This window comes from Numenius arquata, chromosome 6 (genome assembly GCF_964106895.1).
Source record: "Numenius arquata chromosome 6, bNumArq3.hap1.1, whole genome shotgun sequence".
NCBI classification, from domain to species: Eukaryota; Metazoa; Chordata; class Aves; order Charadriiformes; family Scolopacidae; genus Numenius; species Numenius arquata.
Window position 1 is genome coordinate 47,354,799 of NC_133581.1, and position 19,623 is coordinate 47,374,421.

At 38.9% G+C, this 19,623-nt stretch overlaps 2 protein-coding genes across 2 annotated transcripts in view; one reads left to right on the forward strand and one right to left on the reverse strand.

Moving 5' to 3' along the window:
* The first annotated feature begins 32 nt into the window (after positions 1 to 32).
* On the forward strand, positions 33 to 10,578 carry ATP6V1D (ATPase H+ transporting V1 subunit D). Its single transcript, XM_074148976.1, has 9 exons — positions 33 to 227; positions 3,181 to 3,298; positions 4,425 to 4,504; positions 5,915 to 5,982; positions 6,605 to 6,649; positions 7,100 to 7,203; positions 7,630 to 7,696; positions 9,117 to 9,195; positions 9,808 to 10,578. The coding sequence occupies exons 1-9, from the start codon at positions 187 to 189 to the stop codon at positions 9,947 to 9,949; spliced, it is 744 nt and encodes a 247-aa protein (XP_074005077.1). The 5' UTR covers positions 33 to 186; the 3' UTR covers positions 9,950 to 10,578.
* Positions 10,579 to 11,401: 823 nt separating this feature from the next.
* PALS1 (protein associated with LIN7 1, MAGUK p55 family member) overlaps positions 11,402 to 19,623 on the reverse strand; it is a 56,272-nt gene continuing 48,050 nt past the window's right edge. The window contains exons 10-15 of the mRNA XM_074149271.1: positions 19,266 to 19,337; positions 18,725 to 18,796; positions 17,831 to 17,998; positions 16,879 to 17,081; positions 15,087 to 15,197; positions 11,402 to 14,541 (exon numbers count right to left, since the gene is read on the reverse strand). Of these exons, the coding sequence (XP_074005372.1) occupies positions 14,365 to 14,541; positions 15,087 to 15,197; positions 16,879 to 17,081; positions 17,831 to 17,998; positions 18,725 to 18,796; positions 19,266 to 19,337 (803 nt within the window). The 3' untranslated portion in view covers positions 11,402 to 14,364. The remainder of the gene's footprint in view (positions 14,542 to 15,086; positions 15,198 to 16,878; positions 17,082 to 17,830; positions 17,999 to 18,724; positions 18,797 to 19,265; positions 19,338 to 19,623) is intronic.

A 19,623-nucleotide genomic window follows, 5' to 3' on the forward strand; every position in this document is an offset into this window, starting at 1 on the left:
ACTTCCTTCCCGTCGCCGGGGGACACGTGACAGCAAGGGACTGGCGGCGGAGGGGGGCGGTGGCATCCGGGTGCTCCCTCCGCCAGGGCGCCGCCTGGCGCGGGGGCGGGGACAGCGGGGCCGCGTCACGTGAGGCCGGCGGCGGCGGTGACAGCGGCGACAGCTGGAGCGGGCCGCGCCGCCACCATGTCGGGCAAGGACCGCATCGAGATCTTCCCCTCGCGGATGTGAGTGTCCGCCGGGCCCGGCCGGGCCGGAGCCCCGAGCGCAGCGGCGGGGGCGGGTTAGCGGCGAGGCGGGCGCGGCGGTGGCTCGGGGTCGGGACCGGGCAAAGCGCCGCCGAGGCGGAGCTCTCCGGGCTCCTCTTCCCAGCTGGTCTCTGGCATGTTCCCCCGGCAGCGCCGCAGGCCTGGGGCAGAGTGGCTGGAGAGCTGCCCGGTGGAAAAGGACCTGGGGGTGTTGGTGGACAGCCGGCTGAACGTGAGCCAGCAGTGTGCCCAGGTGGCCAAGGCGGCCAACAGCATCCTGGCCTGTGTCAGGAACAGTGTGGCCAGCAGGAGTAGGGAAGGGATCGTCCCCCTGCACTGGGCACTGGTGAGGCCCCACCTGGAATACTGTGTCCAGTTTTTGACCCCTCACTACAGGAAAGACATTGAGGTGCTGGAGCGGGTCCAGAGAAGGGCAACGGAGCTGGTGAGGGGTCTGGAGCACAAGTCTTGTGAGGAAAGACTGAGGGAGATGGGGGTGTTCAGTCTGGAGAAGAGGAGGCTGAGGGGAGACCTTCTCACTCTCTACAACTCCCTGAAAGGAGGTTGCAGCGAGGCGGGGGTCGGTCTCTTCTCCCAAGTAACAAGCGATAGGACAAAAGGAAACGGACCTCAAGCTGCACCAGGGGAGGTTTAGGTTGGATATTAGGAAAAATTTCTTCACAACGCTGCTATACAAGAGGTTGGCCATAAAGTGTTAAAAAAAAAAAGGAAGTAAAATGCGTAAAGTACAGTGGACAGTCAAGTCATTTTCCAGATGCTGACAGCAAAGTATTTGTCATGAAATCAGATGTCTCCTGACAAGGCTTAGAGAGCTGCCAACATTGGAATGAACACAAACAAGGGAAACTGATCTGCTAATAAAATTGCTCTTTTAATAATGCTGTTCAGTTTCTCTTCAGAACTCTCCAGGACAGAAAAGACTTTCCCTCAAGGTGAAAGGCTATTTCAAATCTTCTTGCATAAAATTGGGTTGATGCCTGGCTGTACTTTTTACAAAAAGGTGCCTTGCAGGACAGAAAACCTCAAACGTAAAATACTAATTATTACCCCATGTATGAGCTCAGGACAGATGAAGTAACAGTTTATATGGAAAGATTAATACATTACATGGTAAATGTTCTGTTTTGAAACTTAGTTCAGAAATAAATTATTGCATATACTGTCATCTGGTCTCACTCCTGCTCTTTGATATTGCTGTTTTCATGCAGTTTACGTGTCCAAGGAGACACTTGCGACAGTTTTAAGAAGTATCTGGTTTTGTGGGGTTAGACTAGATGATCTCTAGAGGTCCCTTCCAACTCTGACAATTCCGTGATTCTGTGGGCTGGTATGTCATTGTGGCAAGAAGGTGGTGACGTAAAAAGGCTTAATGTTTACAAACCCTGTTTCAAATGAGGGAATAGACCAATGATGTGGGTGATGTTTTGATAGAAATGTAAGTTGGGATAATAAAATAAAGATGGTCTGCATCTGCAACATTTTTTCATTTTGTTAACTGACAACAGAATTTCACAATGTCTGGGGTTTTTTGTTCTGGGTTTTTTTTGTTTGTTTGTTTGTTTTGTTTTGTTTTGTTTTTTGTCTGTATGAAGTGGCTTGCTGATATGAGCCTCTTCTGTGCTGGATACGATCAATTACAGAAGCTGCTCGGTCTCCTTGACAGTAAAGTCTCCTTGACATAAACAAGACTTTGTTTAATGGACTCTCAGAGCCTGTGAAATCTTGCTTGAACAAGAAGGTCAGCCAGTCTCTGGCAGGTGATGAACAGAGCAAACTAGTTCAAGGTGGTGACAGAGACCTGCTTGTTGTGAAAGTAAAGCTGCCTTTTTACTCCTTAACCCTTTTATCATAAACATTCAGAAAGTATTTGTGCTTTTCAGTTATAAGTATTTGGTAGACATTAACGGAGCTACTCTCATCACATGCCAGTAGATGTGGAAAGTAATGGATTCCACTGTGTAGGTAGAATCTTAATTACACTTATTTTTTCCAAGGTCAGAGAGGAAGTGTATAAGGCTTCTCTTCACATAGAGTTCACTTGAGTATTGTCCTTTGTGTGTAGTGACTGTGTGTACAAAGTGGTAGCTTATGTTAGCAAAGCTTGTGGTTTTTGTAGTACAGCTCCTGCTGTTCTAGTTATCTTATATCAAAAAGATTCTTCAAATTAAAATATGCTCCACAGCAGAGAGGGAAGCAAGGTTTGGATCCTTCTTCAGTTCCTAATTCCGTACAAGAAACCTGGAAGTGTGCTACTGGAAGTAAAGGACATACAATGCTACAGCTAGCTTATGAATATCCCTTTTAAACTGATGCGACTTCTGATTATCTTAAATAGCTTGTAAATCTCCTGTGCAACATATGAAGACATGGAAACATGGTACTTTCTGACTTTCTTTAAACCAGAATGTACGGCTTCTGTATCTTGGTGCTCTGTAAAGTCAGAACACAGCATCAACAGTTATGAATACGTGAAGAATTTGCTGTGTTGTCTGATTTTGATAAGATGACGTAGCAGTAAAAGCTTAAAAGCAATACCAGTGTCACACTGACAGTAGGCATTTGGAGTAGTTTGATTTCTGGTGCATTTCTGGTACTTGTAAGTCATCCAGAAAAATGAAAACTCATATTTCCTATTACGGAAGTGCTGAAAAATGACTTGTCAATTTTCCATGACCTTTGACTTCGCAGATAATAACCTCATAATTCTCACTGATGATGGAGATAAATATAATAAATTCCCTTGATTTTAAATGGGAATATAAAATTCTGTCCTGCAGTGTCCATCCTGCATTGATGTTTCTTGGTTGCTTCATAATTTCAGTCACATCGGTGTCAGAAAACTTTGCGTAACTTTTTTTCCAAATCCCTTTGGATGATGCAGGACAATTTTTTTTATTCTTCTGTTTAACAGGGCTCAGACCATCATGAAGGCTCGTTTGAAAGGAGCCCAAACAGGTCGTAATCTCTTGAAGAAAAAATCTGATGCTTTGACACTTCGATTCAGGCAGATCCTTAAGAAAATTATTGAGGTAGGTAAATCAGAATTTTCTTCTGTTTGGCTCACTTCCTTTGAAATCTGTCTGTTCTGTCAGTTGTGCATTCCCGTTCTGCTGACTTAATGAAGTGGTGGGCTGGAATGTAGGACGACTTTGTGGATAACCTGTTTTTTGTAAGTCCTACTGAGGACAGATGAGCAGAATTATGTTTTCCTGGCTGCAGGGATATAGAATTTTTGTTAAAGAGTTAATATTCTCCACCTTTATCCAAGCAGTCCTAGGCTCTGCTTTGTGTCCCAAGTTCCCTATCATCTCTTCTACGTAACAGGGAATTTGCTCTGATGCTGCAAAATACTTTAGGAGTGGATTTATCATGTTCTGTAGCCCCATTTTTGTTGCTTTATCTGTCTTCGGCGAATACTGCAGATCTATAATGTTTCCTGCATGACCAGGTACATGGTCTCCTTTATTAAGAAACACCAAGTCCTCCTCCTTCCTTTGCAACATGGATGACAAATCTACCATACTCAGTAGAGCCTGATGCGGCTTGTTCTGTTCTACTGTCCTGGATGGGTTGTAGTCGTACTGCATTGGCTGCAGCTGCTACAATATCCATGGTGATCAGTAGTGGTTTGTTGCCATGCTGCAGACAAGCTCTTGGCACTCTGTATCTTGTTTCCTGTGGACTGTCTAATACACAAAAGCTCTTCCTTCTCAATAGTATGGGGTTTTTTAGCTTCAAATGTGTAAAAATTGGGAACAAATGGAGTAGGAGGAGAGCACAATTTCACAAAGCTACATACTTCTGTACATTGAAAAACAACTTCAGCTGTCTCAGTATTCAGTACAATATGAAGTAAGAGTGTTTTCCTACTGATCCACTTTATTGTTGTGATTTAGCCCTATGTAGTAGAATTTTATGATTCTGAAGACAGACAAGTCTTTTGCCATTTCTGTGAGTTTTACTCTGGGTCAGTGAAACAGCTGAAATATTTCATTTTTGACAGTCACTGTGAATTACAATTTGCAGTTTGAGAGTAAGCTATACATACAGGACTTTCTCACTCTCTTAAATTTCTCGTTCTTCAATTTGTGCTATTCGCTATTTATCCTGGAAAAGCAGTAATGATGTGCTCTTTTTTTTTTTTTTTTTAAACAGACTAAGATGCTGATGGGTGAGGTGATGAGAGAAGCTGCCTTTTCACTTGCTGAGGCAAAATTTACAGCAGGAGATTTCAGGTGAGGATTGCTGATCTTGTGGATGTCCCACCCCTGGGAAAGTGATCAACAAATTGTTGATTTATCTTTCACAAAAAAAGTAAAATTCTTAAATGCACTGTAAAAGGGGAAAAAAAAAAAAGACAGTGGACAAAATAGGACAGGATGAACTGAGTTTCATTAGGTAAAGGTGGGAGACATCACTGCAGGTGAGAAATAATTTGCGTGATGAAAATGTATCCTCCATCAGAAGCTAAACAAAGTGGAAAGATCAACAGAACTTATTTTACATACAAATCCTTGATTTGAGGTGGTGTTGCTTTTTGCAGCCTCGAATCTAAAATGTAAGGAAATAAGAATTTATAGCAGAGTATTGGACCATTTATTATTTTGATCTTTCTTGTGAATTTGAGGGCTGGATGTAACGTGTGGGATTTTGTCCTACTAAGTCATACAGAAACTTAACTAATTGTTCTAACCTCCTGTCTCATTGACCTCTTGTCTCAATGGGGCTAGTGAGGGCTGTAGGTCAGGGGGGAAACAAATCTTTTTCCTCCAGTAGGATATTTTATAATTGCGTTTTAAGTAAATTACAGTTCGAACTAGGGTGTTTGTGTAACTTATTCAAGTGTGTGTAGATTTTGTGGAGTAAAGTTGGAGAAGTGTTAGTGATTCAGCTGATGGTACTATCAATTAGTGGGGAAGAACAAAGTGATCAGACACAGCAGGAACCTGTGTGCTGCTGGAGAAAAGTCTTTTTGCCCTTTCATTTGGATGGGGTGCTCTTTCCTGCCCTACCCAGTCACAGTGTTTAGCTATAAACAGTAGTCAGATTCCACCCTGTAAGCAAACTGTACTTCAGTAGAGGAGTTGGCTGTAGTGACCTGCTCTTGTAAGACCTTAAGACACTTTAGAATTTTTCAAGATGAATTGTTGTACAAGCTTAAGTTTGTTAACGTGATAGAGTTAGCGGGTAAACAAACTCCTAACTATTCTGAAAGAACAAATACATACAAACTCAAATGAATGAAATGTGGCCAGGGTCTGCATTAAAGTCTTAAATTTCCTTCACTTTTATTGGGAAGAAAAAGTCTCACAGCTTGATTAGACTCAATGTTACTAAAAGATTTTAAAGTAATTTGCCAGATAACTGGATAGTTTTTAACTATGCTTTGTATACTAGGTCTAAGAAATTTCTAAATTTACATTTCACAGACTCTGCATCTTTTATATTTCCAGACATTGCTGGAAACCTATTTCTGTCAAAGCTTCTGTATTAGCTTTGAAGTCTGCAATAAATTGCAGAGAGAACTGAGCTGAAGACAATTTCTAAATCTTTACAGCTATTTGGTAACTACTTCATCTTGTATATAATGACTTAATGAACCACTTCAACTTTCCTGATTAAGACATATGTTTTCTTCCTTACAGTACCACTGTGATCCAAAATGTGAACAAAGCCCAAGTCAAGATCAGAACTAAAAAAGATAATGTAGCAGGTGATTTTTCCAGACTATGAGTATTTCAACGCTTAAGGGGGTTGTGGGAGTAGACTCTGAAATATGCAGGAATGTGTCCAAACACACAGTAGGAATACTGGTAATCTGCTGGTCTTTTTCATATCCAGCAGATAACTTCTATATTTAGTTATTTACCTCATAAAATTAAAGGAGTGTGTGTAACCTGCAGTCCAATTTCTAGATCTTCGGACAAATAGTAACTTCCATAGAGCTTTACTGAAAAATAGATGAGGAAATTAAGTATCAAAAATTAAGTAAGTATCAGTAATTGTCTGTGAAGAAAACAAGAAAGATAAATCAGGATTGAACGCCTAAAATATTCCTTAAGTACAAAGATAAATCTGAACACTGAATAAACTGGAATACTTCCCTGAATTTTTCATAGGTCTAGATCTTTGTGATCTCAATAAAACTGAAGTTCCATACTAAGATGTCAAAACCGGCATGACTCAAATTACTCCAAGCTATATAGGAGGATTTTGGAAACAAAACTTCTGAGCTTATATAATTTATTAGAAGCAAATGGGGTAAAAGTGAGTTGTACTTAATAAATTTATAACCCTTTATGTCTCTTACACACATTCTTGTTCACTTTTGCCAGGTGTAACCTTGCCTGTTTTTGAGCATTACCAGGAAGGAGGAGACAGTAAGTACAAACCAAGCATTTTCTATCTTATGTGTACATAAGGCTGTTCTATGCTAATACAAAAATACTTGTCACATCACGTCTTGCTTTACAAGTCAGTTTACATCATAGGCATAGGTGTACTTACTTCCTCTATGATGCTTTTCCCTGTTCCTTTGACATGGAGGGATTATTAGGGACTATAGCGGAGCTTTTCAGATGAGGCGGCGGCTTGTCTTGAATTACCAGGTTTTGAGACTGGTAGGCCTTACTGTGGACATGCACAACAATAATCTGTAGGAACATAAGCCACTATAAAGACAATTTGTTAATGGGGAAAGGCTTTAGCTTGCTGCTTGCTGAGTTGTCTGTGTCCCTCTAGTTTGTAAAGTACTAATCTTTATCTAGTAAGAAAACACCATAGTAACAATAGCAACAAATATTACTTGATGTTTTGGTGTTTTTTTCCAGGCTATGAGCTGACTGGCTTGGCCAGAGGTGGAGAACAGCTGGCCAAGCTGAAGAGAAACTATGCCAAAGCTGTGGAGCTGCTTGTGGAACTGGCCTCCTTACAGGTTGGTGGGAGGGAAAAAAAAAGGAGGAGATCATTGGTTTTTCACTGTTGTGAAATGAAAGTAATGTAGTCTCTGTGATTGTAGCTCAATACTTCGAGCTGAACTATAGTCCTTTAGCCCCAGTGCTGTAAAGTTGCAAACTTTTTCCAGCCATAAAAGTTACATTACTGCTTCAAAGAAGTCCTTATTCCTTAATGCTAAGAAGAAAGTTCAGTTGAAGAGTTGGTATTATTTGTAACTGCTTATGTGCAGTGTTCAGCACGCTACTGACAGTAGTAGAAACAATTCTGTTTCTATCAAGAATGTAGTCTGTAATGCTACATTACAGGCTTTGGCTTTCCAGTGCTATTTGGCTTTGTGTATAGAATTGATGGAAATGCGGAATTTATCTTACTATGTATTAATTATTTAATCCTGTTCCATCAGACATCCTTTATTACTTTGGATGAAGCCATCAAAATAACAAACAGACGTGTGAATGCAATTGAACACGGTGAGTATTTTTCCATTTGGGATGCCTAATATTTTTCTGTCTCCATGCAAGATGAGGAGCAGGGTCATGGAAACCGATCTTTTGACTGCCGCCTTCTTAGTAGGATTTCTAACCAGTTCAAGAATTCTTCAGAAAGAATTACAATAAAGCATATTGCAAGTAAGAGCAACAATTAGAAGCCCAGTAGAATGGACTGGAGAACACAGAGATAAATGAATATGCAAACATGAGGAAGTAATGAGAAAGCTGTATTGAGAACCTGTAGAACAAAAATTTCACAAACACATTCTGGAGTCTCTGATGGTGACTTTGCTTACTTGGTCAAGTCTGTTGACTAGAAACAAAAGGCAGGATGTTTCTATGTGTTAAGATGTTCCGATAGCTAGCGTAATAGCTGTTAAAACTGTCTAGTGGAGAGCTGGTGACTTTTTGTTGGTTTTGGATGGGATCGCAGAGTAGGCCTCCGGAGAGAAATCTTGGTAACTGGTTCAGGTTTGCGTTACAGGAAACGGAACAGTCCTAACCTCAATACTCTGGTGTTTTTCTTCCATCTGAATTGCTTGTCCTTCGTGATCTTGATTGTCAATTTGTTTCTTGCACTTTAAGTACTGCCTGTGTACAGTATTGTGGTGATTCCTTTTGCTGCAGTATCCAGGGTGCTTTGATTATTTCAGGTTTCTTTCCGAGTTGGTGGTAGCTCAGATTTAATCATCTTTGTGTGTATGCAGTAACTTACTTCAGTACATGATTCTAAACTATCCTTTTCAGTACTGTTTTTCATGGACTTGTACCTTTGAATGTGCAGGCCTTATCTGCACCTTATCACTCTGCAAATTGGACTGTAGAAAGGGTTTCCTCTGCAGCTTTCCAAATAACTTTGGTAGTGCTGATAACAGCTTTCTCCTTTCAGAGAGTGATTCTGATGCAGTTTGCCCAGTTGGGTGTTAAAGCTTTGTTTAATGTCATAATCTCTTCCCCTGTGATGGTGTTGTATTTGAGTATTTGTTTTCTTGATGGCTTTTTTTCAAACAGAGATCATCATTCTGTGAGTGTGATGGAAGAACAGTTTTAATTCAAATCTTGCCCACCTTCTGCAGGATTTTTTTTAACCACTTCCACGGGGAAGAAGGACCTTACAAACAATCAGGGATCAGTGCTTACTGATTCCATTGCAGCTTTTAAAAGTACATGCTATGGGAAATTCTGTGATGTTCAGAGTCCTAGTTTAGTCCTGGACTTACTGAGGAAAATAATTACATGTACTTGTCCATCATGAAATAGTATGATCTTCCATGAAAGACATGTAAATTTCCCCTAGCCAAAAGAATTGCTAGATTGACTTTATCTGTGCACTGCATTAGATAAATTCCTGGCTAATACAACAGCAGCCCAACAGTTTCCTTATTTATATTTTTTTTAGTGATTATTCCCAGGATCGAGCGTACTCTTTCTTATATCATCACAGAACTGGATGAACGAGAACGAGAGGAATTCTACAGGTAAATATCTGAAGTGAGAGTAGACTGGTCTCAAATATACTGTTCCTCAGAAGAGACCAAAGAGAACTATTCACCAAATCTGGTAGAAAACACTATTAAGCATCACCTGGTTCTTACTGCACATTGAGTCCCCAGAGCTGGGCGCTTGGGCATCTGCAATTACTTGTATGAAAGCTACAATGATTCCCTACCACTAGGATATACACAGTTGTCCTTATCATTCCTCCAGAGGGAATGATGTGATACAGTACACTGAGGTGTTCTGCTTTAACGACACCTCTGCCATAGAAGTCAGTGTTCAGGCTACCTGAAGCAAAAATGTCAAACCTGAAAGGAATTAAAGGAGAATTAACTTCATTAAAGACAAGCAAAGTAGTATAATGCAGTGCTTAAGGTCAAGAATATAATTTATAGTTTGGATGAAGAAATGCGTTAATCTGCAGAGATGAAGTTTTTCAATGGCAGCAGCTAGCAATAAAACGCTTTTGCCATTTGTTACAAGGATTTTCATTTCCTGGAGAACTTTTCCAGGCAGCTTTACCATATCCAAGTTGTATGACATCTTTGCTGCTAGTGGGTTTTATCACAGATAAACCACATTTCTCTTCACAGGTTAAAGAAGATCCAGGAGAAGAAAAAAGTACTGAAAGAAAAATCTGAGAAAGAACGGGAGCTGCGGAGGGCTGCTGGTGGGGAACACGAACCAGCCAATCTCTTAGCGGAAGAGAAGGATGAAGACCTTCTCTTTGAGTAACCCAGCACAGTTGTTGTATTTGGAGCAGGGGACCCAGAATACAGAATGTCCAATTGCAATATAATTCAGGACGCGTTGCCTCAATGATACTTACGTGGCTTCTCAGTTGGTGTGTAAGTCTTGAATTGAATGGATTGTGGATTTCTCCCGGGAGATTAGAAATCTGGGAGCTTGACTGCAGCATAGGAGGAAAAGGAGAGATGAGTCAGGTGCTTTACTGTCAGGAAAGCCTTCTACTGCACGTTCAGCCAGTTTCTTCACTTGGTAGAAATGACTGCCCATAGGTGTGGTTTTTGCAGGATAGCTGTTTTTGCCTAATTAGGTTCCTCTTTAATTGCTCCCCTTCCTAGTGCAAGCAGAGGAAAATGTTATTTAGGGAGGGAGATGCATGCAGTGTTCTTTACTGCTGAACTATTAATGTTTTAAGTTTCTTAAAGCAGGTACCGGTACAGCTGAAGTCAGATGTCAGTAGCTAAGTTTTCTAACCTGTTGATGAAATCCACAGTCTTCTGTGATTTATTTTTGTTGCACGATTGTTACCATTGGCTTAAAACATCTACGGATTTAATTAGAGTTTCTGCCAACTTGTGTACTGTCTGTGCTAGAAACAAGTAAAAATTTTAAATGTTAAATATCTGGTGTCTGGCTCAAGTTGCTAGAAGATGGTGGTCTTAAAAGCTTGTCATGTTGTCCTCTACTTCATCCCCTACCCCCATTGGGCATGTCTCTCTTCAGCCTGTACCCACATTCACTTAACCTTTACTGCTTTAGGTAAGTAACCAAGGAGAAGTGGCTCCCTCTTGCCACAAACACACACTAACTCTTCTCAACTATCCAGCTAGATGTTGCTCCAGGTCTTCATTGCAGCCAGTGGGTTGGCGAGCAAGGCAGGGTTGAATGTGCAGTGGTCCATCCTCCTTGCTGTGATTCTTCACATCCTTTGCTGATGGGGGAGACCAGGAGTGGCTGATGAGCAGCCGTCACTGAGCGCTCAGTTTGAAGGGCTGTTGTCCTAAAGACATTGGTTTGTGATCGGCAAACTGAACACGTGGCACAGCAGTAACACTAGTACGTTGTCTCGAGTACCACTAGTCTCTTCAACGTAAGCATCTTGTTTTAAACACAATCCGGCACTTAACTGCAGACGCAGGGTAACTGCAATTAAATGGATTGCTATTAACACCTTTAAAAAGTCATTTTATAATTGTCTGAAGCACAAGGATGTTTCTTTTCTCTTTTGAAGCTGAAGGAAGCACAGCTGAAGAGTAAGTCCATACTCTGTTGTAAGACACAGGTCCGGCTTGAAAGAGAGAAACTGTAGATCTGAGGACATGTTACCTCTCCCACTGGATGCACGGTGTCAGAAAGAACAGAGAACATCCTCTAGGACACTGATGGGTAACAGCATCATTCACACATTCAGCAAAGTGACAGAAAGAAGACTCCCAAGATCCACTACAAGTAGTAAAATTGTACAGTGATTTATTTTAAATCTAGAAATATTTTACATTTTTACATTAGTGTGCAGTTCATGATGTCTCAAAATACAGAGTGCAGATACACGTATAAAAGTACAATGTGGGGCTAGCCACAGATCTCAGTAAAGTTACCTTAATTATTTAAGGCATTAAACCCCCCATCTTATATTTTAAAAAGTCACACATAATTACATTCAAAAAAAAATTTTATGCAATTCAGCTAACATTTATTTTTAATTAAATCTGGACTGGTAAAAATGCAGATACTCTCATTTCAGTCTGATACAGCTCACTACAAAGCCTGTGATAAGGTTGAAGAGTTTCACCAGTGAAGTTTGCATAGTCTCTTTTACTCTCAAGGAAATTAACACACATTCTTCATCAAAGAAGGCAGAGTAATTTCTTACACAAGGTAGTTCCAAACTGGCAGCGGATGGACAGCCAGGTTCATTTCCGAGTGCTGCTCAAGCCTCTCCTTTCAGCAGGAGAGAAAGGTAGCATTGGTTATAAACAATCATAGCACCTCTCTACGTGGATGTCAGTGAGTACCGTGTGCCTTGGGACTTAAAAGAGTACAGCTGAACTTCAAACAACATTCTTTAAGTCTACATTCAAAAGCTTATTTGTGTAAAAACAGCTTCTGTACACCATTTCAGAAAAACTGGGGAGACGAACATAAGTCAAACACATTAATGGCATGACTTACTGCAACTGGCCCTGCGTATGGACACTGAATACCTAAGGTGGTTCAGCAGCCATCTAGGGCGGATTGTGCCTGCACAAATGTGGACAGTGCCTACGGAGCTGAGCCAGGTTACCTTAACGAAGACATTTTACCCTTTCCAACTTCTGGTCCAACTATGGAACAGTCAATACCAAAAAGCCTAATATATCTACAATCATCTTTTTTAAAAAAGGGCAGAATTGATACAGTATTTTGTAATCTATGAAACACTGACTATCCAATATACCTGAACATTGTAGTTGTCATAAACTATGGATTAAACTGAGAAAGTGCCTGCAATGTGAGGCAAAAAGCTGTTACTTTGAATATCCAGCCCTTAGGCCAACAGCTAGCACATTATTATTTCTAACACTGAATTGAACTAAAGATACTAAAGTTTCCAACCCAATTTCCTTCTGGAGGGTCATTACTTATCCCCACTAATTGCTTAATTGCTTTTCAGCCCTAAATATTAATTAAACCAGCAAATAATTTTGCTTTCTAACAAGACACAAATGCACTCTATACTTCCATTTTTTAATACAAAAATGTACTGAGTGTTAGTTCAGTAACCAGGAAAGTTATCTGACAATTTCTCTGCATCTGCTGGATACTTTGAGTTCTCTATTTAACTACGGGTGTGAATTTGTTCCATTAACATTGGAAGAAAGAATATATGCAAATCATATCAAAAAAATCAACTATTTTTTCATCCTTCAACGTTAGACAGGAGTGAACTACACATTGACGTAACTCCAGTGTTTTACCTGTAGGAACAAAGAAACGCTATGGCTAAAATTAAGAGATATTCACAGTCAAGGTTCTTTGTGCTACCCAAAAGCAAAACAGCCAAGACACTACTACTCAGTGACAGAAGAGCCCTACTGCAGATGCACAGCCTTAGTAGTTAAACCTTCACAGCTCAATGGTTTGAGGATGCAGAGATGTTCCCATCTGCTTTGCAGAACACACTGGGATGCAGACAGACCTTGCTTTTTGTTCACTTGTTTCAAGTTTTTTGTTTGTTTTAACAATTACAAATATTCCCCTTTCTTGTGACTTCTCAGTCAGTTACCAGTGTTTTACACATACTTTCACTGCAGCACTGAGCAAATGCAGGACAATATGTTGGCTAGTGAATTACATTACTCAGTTATAAAACCAGTAGCTACACTCAGCTATTTTAATTCCAGTTAGTTATCCATTAGACCAACAGCCACAAGATGAACCATTTGCAGAGATTAAAAAAACCCCACTATCTTCCAATGTTCAGCACATCAGTCTATTCTAGTCAGTATTCTGTTATAAAACATGAGAACTTAAGTTGACTTTTAAGCAGCACGTCTTATAACTATGTGTTTTTCACAAAAATATAACCTCTGCCTTTCTAAAGTTCTCTAAAGATCTGTGGAAAACAGCAGCTCCAATCAGTCAATATGTTTTAAAGAAAATTCCATAAAAATATCACATCTAAAAGATCAATATAATATTCACCTTTGATTGGACCTAAAATTAATGTGCAGTCAAATCTGATTTTAAAAGTCTGACTAAAAAGACACAAGGATTGAAATATTTACATTATACACATTTTCCAATTACAGTGCTATCAGAAAGTGGAATGTTTGAGAATTAAAATATTAACTCAAGCCTCACAGGGCAGCTCCAGACCAGAGCAGCATCTTCATTCTGTGTATTTTTGAACAGGAGAGACTTCTCATTAATGACATTTTCATCTGTAGATTATTTCTCTGCCCAATGATCTGTAGAATTATGCTCCTGAACTACCATCATGTCCCACAAAGTCATTAAGTTAAGTGTTAAATAATATTCATATTTATAACTATGTGACAGCATGGACTGTATATACACACATACTTTAAATCTTTGATTTCATAAGAGTGATTCTAGGTAAAAAAAGGTGAATTTATGTATAAAAGTAGTTGCTAGAAAAATCTATCTAAAGCTTTAGAATTTAGTCAAAGTCTCCATCTTTAGACCACAGAGAAAGAAAACTTGAACAATCTTTAGATCAGTTGAATTGGCTCACAAGCCGAGGAGCGTATTTTTTCAATAATACGCAATTCACTGGCAAAGGATGCAGCCACTGAGGTCTAGAGCTCACACGCATTTATACTGGAATCGGGTAGAGCTACACACGCTCTCCCTGGAAAAATTACTAGATTGAAGTCCATTTTTCCCTTGAAATTGCTCTCTCATCGTAGCCAGGTAGAGGGCACCCACTGGGGCTCTGTGTCAAGTTTGTTTATTAACCGAAGCAACTCTTGATACGCCTTATCAAGATCCGAATTCACAATTGCTGTATCAAAGTAGTGGCCATTGTTCTGTTCCATCTCCCTCGTCTTCTCTATGATTTCTCTCAGCTCTTCTGGCTGCAATCAAAAACAGAGAGTTAGTCTATGTGTGTAAGACTCTCCCTCACCAACAATAGAGTAGCAAAAGTTAACATCTTGACTCAGGGAAGTCTTCTACACAAATTTCCATGGTATTGCTATCAGCTATTGAAGATTTTACAGTAACATTGAACCAAGATACATATTTGAAAGCTAAGGGCACTCAAGACAATCCTTTCTGATTGGACACGTGGCAAACAGCAAATAGTGGTCACAGACTGAATAAACAAGGAAGATCTAGCACTGCTCATTATATGACATTCATCAGCTCCTAAATCACATTTCTGAAAAATAAGTTAGGTTGCTAAGCCCATTATCCTTCCGAAAAAGACTGGAGACAGCAAAGATAGTGTGGGAGAAAGTTTAATGGTGTAGAACAAGACAACATTCCTCTGGAGACATAGCACTAAAAACACCAAACCTCGCAATTCCAAATGATGAGAAAGCAAATTTGTTTACCAAAAGGACCCCAGATCTGTAAATAAAAAGCAGCATGACTTCAGAAGAAGTGTTAGACACATTACCTTTGGATTTTTCCCTTCTTTGGCCAATAAAGCACGTAATCTCTCTTGTGAAGGTGGTGCAACAAATATAATATATGGCTTCAAATCAGAATTACGTAGTGTCCTCAGTGACTGTAGAAATAGGATTTATAAAATATTTAACAGTTCCACAAATAAAAAGGGCTATTAATAACGCATTATTGACATGCTATAACTGATAATATACTCTTCAATATATTGTACAATTGTCATTATGTTTAACAGCAGTATAATTAACCGTAACACTATTACATCACCACTCAGAGTTCAGTCACCTCTTCCTACACACTTGATATTGCAACATTTTTCAGCTTCATGGAACCTCAACATTTACTTTTGTTCAAGAATATTCTTCATAACTAAACTGAAGGAACGTATTTTTTGGTACCCAAAAGCAAAAAAGAGTCACCTACATCGAAGTAAGTTTCCTTACAATGCTAAGGAATGGTATCAGATTTTAATATCTTCAAAGATCCTTAAATACACTGATAGAGCAGGACCAGCTCTATTGATGGATCCCGTGGTGTCAACTAACCAGGTAGCTTGCGCTACATGCTTGTCCCAATTTTTAAAGGATCCACCACCCATTGCTTTCAGGGTAGTTTTTAACAATCCATTGTATCGCTCAGTTTTCCCAGAAGCTGGTACATAATAGGGGACATAATACATCCATTCAATGCCATGATCTTTTGCCCAGTTACTTATAAGATTGTTTTTGAAATGAGTCCCATTGTCTGACTCAATTCTTTCTGGAGTACCATGTCACCACAAGAGTTTAACCTTTTCTGTTTTGAAGATTAAAATGCAAGGTATCAGATTCACTACTACTGTATGCTTAGCATATTTTTTGGCAGGTTATGTTTATATCAAGAGGCAGGAAATAAAAAGAACCAAATTGTAGTTTAATTTTTCCAAAAGGTTCCTTCTATGTGTCTGGAGACACAGAACTTGTCTCCGAGATAGATTTTTATAACCACAGAATAAGATCAATTTTCTAAGTGTTATGAATTTTCAACTTTGTACATGCTTTACTAGAATAGCTCATGGGTATTGCAAAGTATCACATAGTCCCAACTGGTGATCACTAATTATAACCTCAATACTACCAGACTTTACTGATGTGTCTGAATTCTTTTGCAGCATCTGTAACAACAGAGGACCTCAGACATATAATATATATTAGAAATATATAAGAAAATATATTAGAAAATGGGCTGTGTTCTAACACTCTGCGTCCTGCTACATTTAACTAAATTTCCAAGTTGCGGTCTGTGTGCGTAGTTTGTCTCTCCATAATCAAAAGGTCACAGCTAAAGAGCTTTTCAATATTGCTGACATGATGTACTTCAATTCTGTCTGTTATAGAACTGCATAAACATTCCCAAAATGCAGTTTCCAGGCATAATCACAAACAACCTCCTCTCCATCTTCAAATACTCCAGACCTCACAGAGCAATTGTAAGACAGAGACGCAAATCTTATTTTAATTAATTGTTCAATTCAGATAGTTCTCACCAGCTGTAAGTATCTGGAAAGCAAGGCCCCTGTTACCTTTAGCACAGATAAAGGAGATGTGTGTATTTCCAAACAAGGAACAAGAAGGCTGTATTCGTAACACACTAAATAGTTAACCGAATCCCACTAAAAGAAAACTTGGAATATACATAAAATGGGCCTTGAAAACACACTCGTTTTATATAAACCAAATACAGCTCTTTAGATTTTCACAGTAGCTTCTACAATTAAAACACAACAGGCAACAGCTTTGCCATACCTGAGTATGAAGATTTAAAAGGCATATCTTGCCAGAGTTGATTACTTGCCGCACGGAGTCTATGCTAGTACCATAGAGGTTCTTTTCAAACTCTCCATATTCAATGAACTTCCCTGCAGCTATGTCACTCTCAAATGCCTGTCGGGAAATGAAATGGTAATCCCTGCCAGCTACTTCAGTCTCTCGCCTGCTCCGAGTAGTATCTACAAATAAGAGCAACAAAAAGAGAAATCAAGACAGTGATGCACCTGTAGAACTGCAGAGGAGAAATAAGTATTTCTCTTAGGAGAGACACTGCTAACCAAGCAAAAAAAGACATCTGAAATATCCAAGAAATGCAAGTATTTTATTTTCTACATATCCCTAGACAGATTAAGTTGACAGAGGCTGAACCTACATTTAGAGGTCCTGTTTACATTATCTAGAGGAAAAAAAAGTCAACAAGAAAAGGACTGGTGTCACCTGTGCAGCTGCATTCTGGATGTGAAAACAGCTATTAGACATTTGCAACAAGTTATATTGTTAAGCTGTTTGCAAACCTAATTTAGGGTACATTAGACATTAAATATATGAAATCCACTGAAATATAAGTTGTTTGTGAAGGCACCAAAGCCACCTAAATTTAAATATATGCAGCATAAGTAGGTTAAAAATTCTTTGACTGATGTACTGGTTTCTTTTTTAAACTTCTGTAACTCACTCCAATGTTATTCAAACTGAAATATATGCATTTCTTATAATGCCTCTATACACTGTGTTGGGAAACTGGATTTGCATTGACTTACCAAAGCTACTTTTTGCCACACAAGATGTAACTTTTTTTATCCTTTATCCAAGAACTGACTATATCCTGCTCAAAACCCCCAAACTCCTAATTGCTATTTTTGACACAAGAGGATTTGTCTGCAGAAAATATTTAGAATAAGCAATTGTATCTGCCCGTCAAACTTACGGGGAACTGCAGAGGCAAAGCGATCCACTTCGTTATTCATAAGTCTCTGCCGCAACTCATTTTGGCCGCAGTTCTGTGGGCCGATCAGAACAATAGGTCGTTTCCTGTTTGCTGGTTGATGATACAATGACATTTCCTCGTAGGTCAAAATTTCCTCATTGTCATAATCTTGAGAGAGAAACAATAAAATAGTCAGAACGTACTTAACTGCTAGTTGCATGTATTGCCTGTCAGGCGGTATCAAACTTCAGTAGCCTCCTGACTCTGCCCGGCATCTAACTGCCAGTCACCAAAGAACCCAACAGAACCCCAAAGATCATCACTTGCCCAGGAAAATGAGGCTTCCCCCCCTGTTTCTGGAGAAAGAAAATGTGTTTCTGCTTACTACTGATATGAGTAGCAACAAACTCAAGAAACAATTTTCTTGCAAAAGAATAAATTTCTAGTACAAGAATAACAGTTTACGCCCAACAACAACAAAAATCCCAAAGTAGTTTTGTAAGAATACAGTATAAATAGCCTACAAACTCTCCGTGGAGAAAGTTTCCATTTAATAAACTTAATTATGCAGAGATGATATTACAAACCCATCTTAAATTGGTTCATCATGGTAAAATTACGAGTGCTTTCCTGCCTAAAAAGCTACCTGTTTTTTCATCCCTATCATCTGGTCTTTATTGAAGATAACACATGACCTTACAAATTCTGCCACCATCTTTCACTTACCAAAAAAAACATGCTGTTACAAAAAATACTACTGCTCCCAAACAGAACATTATCAGGCAGTATTTCTAACATCATATCCTGAATTTCAGCATTCTTTTCACAAGGCTATTTGTAGAATCTTTTATAGTTGCTAATAAGTGCACACGCTATTCAAAAGGTGTTTCTTACCATCATTTTTATTTGCATTGTATAAAACCTTTTTCCGTTTCTTTTTGTTTTTCTTCGCACACCAGAGTTTTCCTAACCAAAATAAAAATTATCACAATCAAACACCTGTACAATAAAAAAAAAACTTCCTATCCCACTCACTATCTGTATCTTTAAAGTGAAAAATTTATTCTGCAGTTTTGAAAAGGCACAATATTCTAAATTTCATTACATCAGTTTGGTGTATTAAGCAAATGTTGCATGCCAAGGACTTCAGCTGAGTCATGGCAAATTAAATTCTTTAAGAAAAAAGGGGCTTTCCAAATTCCCCTATATCATCCTATTAACATTGCACCTAGTTATGGAAAAAACCATGATTTATAGAACAAAGTGCTAAATTCAGGCCATTATTTACATGACAAATTTCAAAGAATCATCCCACTTGTCTTACAAAAAAAATTGTAGAGTTGTAGGAAACTTTTCAATGATGAGGTTGCAGATACCACTAATTAGCACCTCTGCAAGAGTCAGATTTTTTTTCCTTGGAAAGCATATATCCAACCTGATTTTTCTGGCTCCTTGTCTTCTTCTATGGTTTGCTTCATTGCTTCTCTTTGTTGCTGAAAACTTTTTCCTAAATGCATTTAAAAAAAATTAAAAAGTAGTTAACATTTAGAAACCATTTCCATACTCTTTTTGTAATGACTTACTAATTTTACTTTTTCACAAGCTTTTACATCTCTGAAGTTTCTAGCAGAATATGACATAAGAGAAATTTAAAAAGAAAAAGTAAAATTTCTGTGAAGTTTGTTTATTGTTTTGAAAATATATTCATCAAGACTTGAAGAGCATTTGTATTATTCTGGACAGCTTTGTCTGGAAAACCGAAACTACTGGAAAGACTATTTTTCCCCACTATG

Coding starts and splice junctions, on each gene's coding strand:
- ATP6V1D (XM_074148976.1), top strand. CDS start 187: ATGTCGGGCAAGGACCGCATCGAGATCTTCCCCTCGCGGAT. Junction 228..3,180: donor GAGATCTTCCCCTCGCGGAT/GTGAGTGTCCGC, acceptor TCTGTTTAACAG/GGCTCAGACCATCATGAAGG. Junction 3,299..4,424: donor TCCTTAAGAAAATTATTGAG/GTAGGTAAATCA, acceptor TTTTTTAAACAG/ACTAAGATGCTGATGGGTGA.